The following is a 4177-nucleotide window of genomic DNA, read 5'->3' on the forward strand; positions in this document are numbered from 1 at the left end:
CACCCTTCATCCAGAGATGTAGACGGAGATAATATTCGCCACAAGGTACATATAATCTTCAGTCAATTTAATTGCTCTCCTAATCTTTTCCTTAAAAAATAAAAATTAAAAAAAATGGTAACAAGCCATCCAGTGGCTTGCAATAATCTATATATTAATGAAAAAAAAATGCAGCTATGTCAAAAGTATCATAATATTCTACAGGATTGGTTTTTGAGATGAATTCTTTTTTTCTTTTTCTATTTTTTAATGTGATGATTTTGCTTTCATTCATCCAGTCTGCGAAAGGAGCTTCAGGCCTTGCTAGGTAACCGCCGGAATTCATCGCTTGTGAATAACTTGAGTTTGAAATTAAACAGATACTTGCGTTTGCAATTTTCGGATACAGTTGACCTTGCTGAATCAGATCAAGGTCCATCTGGTCAAGCTTCTTCTTTTTCATAACATCCCGCCATGTGAAAGGTGACGATGGCCTTCCAATGAGATATCATTAGCCCTTGCATTTCAAAAGTATGTGGCTTCTGTTCACAGAGGCTCTGTAATTAGCTGTCGTGACTATTAGCCACCAATAGACCCAATTCCCCTATAAATTTACCTAATCTAAGCTGAAGTAGCTATCGCCACGTCTTGTGGCAGCAAGTTCCATAAGTTAATGATACGTCGTGGGAAGAAGTATGGGCGAGCCATCATTCCCCAAGGACCGCAGGCAGGTTTCATTAACTCTTCTGCTGCATCTTGCTTGCATAGAAGTCTCTGCAGGTTTGACAGCAGCGCTGGTACCAACGCATGTCCTGGCAGAGGTTCTTCTCCCGGATCACTCGACAATAAACTGCCCATTGGTCTCCCGTGCACTTGTACGTCAGAGCAGCTGTTAAAACAGGAAGAGAGAATATTGGAACAAGAAATTATGCCACTGTTTTCATTTAGGAAGACCATAATTCTAGAGAAACTGCATAGCACTATCTGTCTGTCTGTCCTTCCTGCTATCAACTGGTGTCTGTCCATCTGCCAGTCCTTCCTTCCTTCCTTCCTTCCTTCCTTCCTTCCTTCCTTCTTTCCTTCCTGTCCTTCCTGCTATCAGCTGGTGTCTGTCCATCTTCCAGTCCTTCCTTCCTTCCTTCCTTCCTTCCTTCCTTCCTTCCTTCCTTCCTTCCTGTCCTTCCTGCTATCAGCTGGTGTCTGTCCATCTTCCAGTCCTTCCTTCCTTCCTTCCTTCCTTCCTTCCTTCCTTCCTTCCTTCCTTCCTTCCTTCCATCCATCCATCCATCCATCCATCCATCCATCCTTCCACAGAGTTGGAAATGGACCTTGGAGGTCTTCTAGTCCAACCCCTTGCTCAGTCAGGAAATCCTATACCATTTCAGACAAGTGGCTGTCCAGTCTCTTCTTAAAAACTTCCAGTGTTGGAGCATTCACAACTTCTGGAGGCAGGTTGTTCCACTGGTTAGTTGTTCTCACGGTCAGGAATCCGTCCATCCATCCATTCATCTCATTTCTATCCAGTCTGTAATGATTTGTTTCCTGACCCGGCTTATCCCAGATGTGTTCCAAATCAAGATTTCCACACCTCACAGCATGTCTAGAATTCTGGGAACTGGATTCTCAACAACTATCCACTTCAAAAGCACACCCCGTATTATATAATTCTCAGTGTTTCCTTACGTTACGTTTTTAGGTGGAAAACTTTCCTTGGTGAGAAAAGAAAGGAAAAACTCATTGACCAAGTCGTAACAAATCTGAAACTCAGTGGAGGGACCCTGTGTTTTGACAGGGGCTTCTTAAGTTTATTTTGATTGAGAGGAAGATGACAAATAAAGAGTTCAAAATTCAACATTCAAAAGGGAATGCATACTGACCAAGTCTTGGAGAGGTAATTGTGTTGACATTGATTTTCTCATTGCAGGCCTGTTGGTGACACTGTCGATAGGCGGCAAGTTTGGAGAAGGCGGGACACTCGTTGCCATGGCGACCTGTGACTTTGTGCATGCACTGCACCACGCGGGACTGAAGACCTTTGCCGCATGTTGAGGAGCACTAGACGAGAGAGGGAACCATCACGATTTACGTAAAGCAGAGATATAACCGAGGCAGATGAAGACCTTGGATTTATTAGATTTATGCAGACAGTCCTTGACTTACGATTGGTCACTTAGTGACCGCTTGAAATTACAGCAGACTTGCAGGTAGTCCTTGACTTACCACCAGAATTGACCCCAAAATTTATGTTGCTAAGTGAGATGCTTGTTAAGTGAGTTTTGCCCCATTTGACAACCTTTCCTGGAACAGTTGTTCAGTTCAATGGCTTCCCCATTGACTTTGCTTGTCGCGAAAGGTGGATCACATGACCTCAGGACACGGCAACCGACACAAAGACAAGTCAGTTGCCAAGCATCTGAATTTTGACCACGTGACCACGGGGGAGGCTGCAACGGTCGTACGTGTGAAAAACGTCACTTTTTTCAGTCTTGTTGAAACTTCAAGTGGCCACTAAACGAACCGTTGTTAAGCCGAGCGCTACCTGTACTTGGGGGGGGGGTACTTATGACCCAGATACCAAGTTCTGATGGTGCCCCCCCCGGTCGTGGGACTGCATGTTGGGTGCTCAGCAACCGGGCCACATATGTGTCTGTTTGCAGCGTCCTGCGATCACATGACTCCATGAACAACTGCCTTGTTTAGCAACGGAGGTTTTCGGCTCAGTTGTGGTCGTAAGTCCGAGAACTACTTATATACCCATCCGGCTGGGGAGATACGGGGGAAAGCTGGGAATATATGCAGAAGCGGCTCGGCTAACGTTGTCCAGAATCCGCGGCTACTCAGTTCGATTCTACCCTGCGAGGGGTCCTTTTTGCATACAGATCAACCGAGCCGCGGACTGCAAATCAGGAAGACCGGAGCTTCTGGGGCCTTCGCCCCCAAAGATTTAGCTTCCTCGCCTCCCGCCCCCCATTGCAGAGAAAACTGGGTGCCCCTGCCAAACAGCTCCGTCACAATTAGAGGGCCTCGCTTGCTCCCAGCAGGGATGAATGACTGCTGATCCCTTCTCAAGGGAGAAGACAAAAGCAGGGTTATTCTAAAAGGAAACGAGAGTTTCCCGGGGTTTTACAGGTCCTGCGGGGAGGAAGAGCTGCCGCCAGGATTTCAGCGCCGAGCGCAGGAGGCGACTGGCAGCTCCCCTCCTCAGGGGAGGGCGGGCGGGCAGGCAGGTGGCTGGAGGCAATGTTTCAAAGGCGCTTTGTCACCAGTGACAGGGCTTGGCAGCCACCCCGCATTCTGAAGATGTCCCCTCTCTCTCTCTCTCTCTCTCTTTCCCCCCCTTTTTTTCTTTCTTGTAGCCAAGCCCTTTGCTGACGCTTCCGAAGGCATTCCGCTCGGAGCGGAGTCCTCCTGGAAGCTGGGGTGGGAAGACTCTGCCGCCATCAGGGGCAGAACATGGAAAGAAAGCAGGAGTCGGTTCCCAGCTGGGAAGCATGGGACCTAGGCTGGCGGCCAAATTCCCAGGCCTGCCGCCCAGGATGGGCGGCAGGGGCTGCCCGAGAAAGGGGGATCCTTGTCTACACAGGCCAGCCTTGGAAATGGGCTCGTGGAGTCTCCTGATTCCATCAGCAGAGGCGTTCAAGTTGAAAACAGGGTTTTTTTTCCCCCCCTCCCCTACACCCAAATCGAGAAAATAAAGTTTTGCGGGATAAGGCATGCCGTTCAGAGATTGTGAACCATCGGCTCGTAAGTCTGGTTTCAGTCTGATTTCCCATGAACTGGCCCAGCAAGCAGGGGGTCTTTCAATATTAGCTGAAGCTGGGATTATATGGGAGTGGTCCCTGATAAGTTTCCCAAAGGAGGCAGTGAATGGTGAAATATTCCCCAAAGGACTGCCCAGATGCTAAATTTATGATAACAGACCATAAACGCCACTTAGTATGAATGCTTGAGAGCACAATTATTTTGCTGTCCGCTGTCAAGTTTAAAAATAATTTTGGTCCTTCCTTCCTTCCTTCCTTCCTTCCTTCCTTCCTTCCTTCCTTCCTTCCTTCCTTCCTTCCTTCCAAAATTAACAATTCAAATACACAAATGGTGTTTCTATCATACTTGTATTGACACAAAACGCCACTTCCACTTTAGCAAAATAGGCTGGTCTTCGATCAATTACTAGGACAACATGGGGGGGGGTGTACATTAA

At 47.5% G+C, this 4177-nt stretch overlaps 1 protein-coding gene across 1 annotated transcript in view; it reads right to left on the reverse strand.

The window, feature by feature from the left end:
* Nucleotides 1-268: 268 nt before the first annotated feature.
* ADAMTS17 (ADAM metallopeptidase with thrombospondin type 1 motif 17) overlaps nt 269-4177 on the reverse strand; it is an 86426-nt gene continuing 82517 nt past the window's right edge. Inside the window, exons 23-24 of the mRNA XM_029283311.1 lie at nt 1857-2034; nt 269-868 (exon numbers count right to left, since the gene is read on the reverse strand). Coding sequence (XP_029139144.1) covers nt 717-868; nt 1857-2034 — 330 coding nt within the window. The 3' untranslated portion in view covers nt 269-716. The remainder of the gene's footprint in view (nt 869-1856; nt 2035-4177) is intronic.

Source organism: Protobothrops mucrosquamatus, unplaced genomic scaffold (genome assembly GCF_001527695.2).
Source record: "Protobothrops mucrosquamatus isolate PMUCROS unplaced genomic scaffold, P.Mucros_1.0 scaffold53, whole genome shotgun sequence".
Taxonomy (NCBI): Eukaryota; Metazoa; Chordata; class Lepidosauria; order Squamata; family Viperidae; genus Protobothrops; species Protobothrops mucrosquamatus.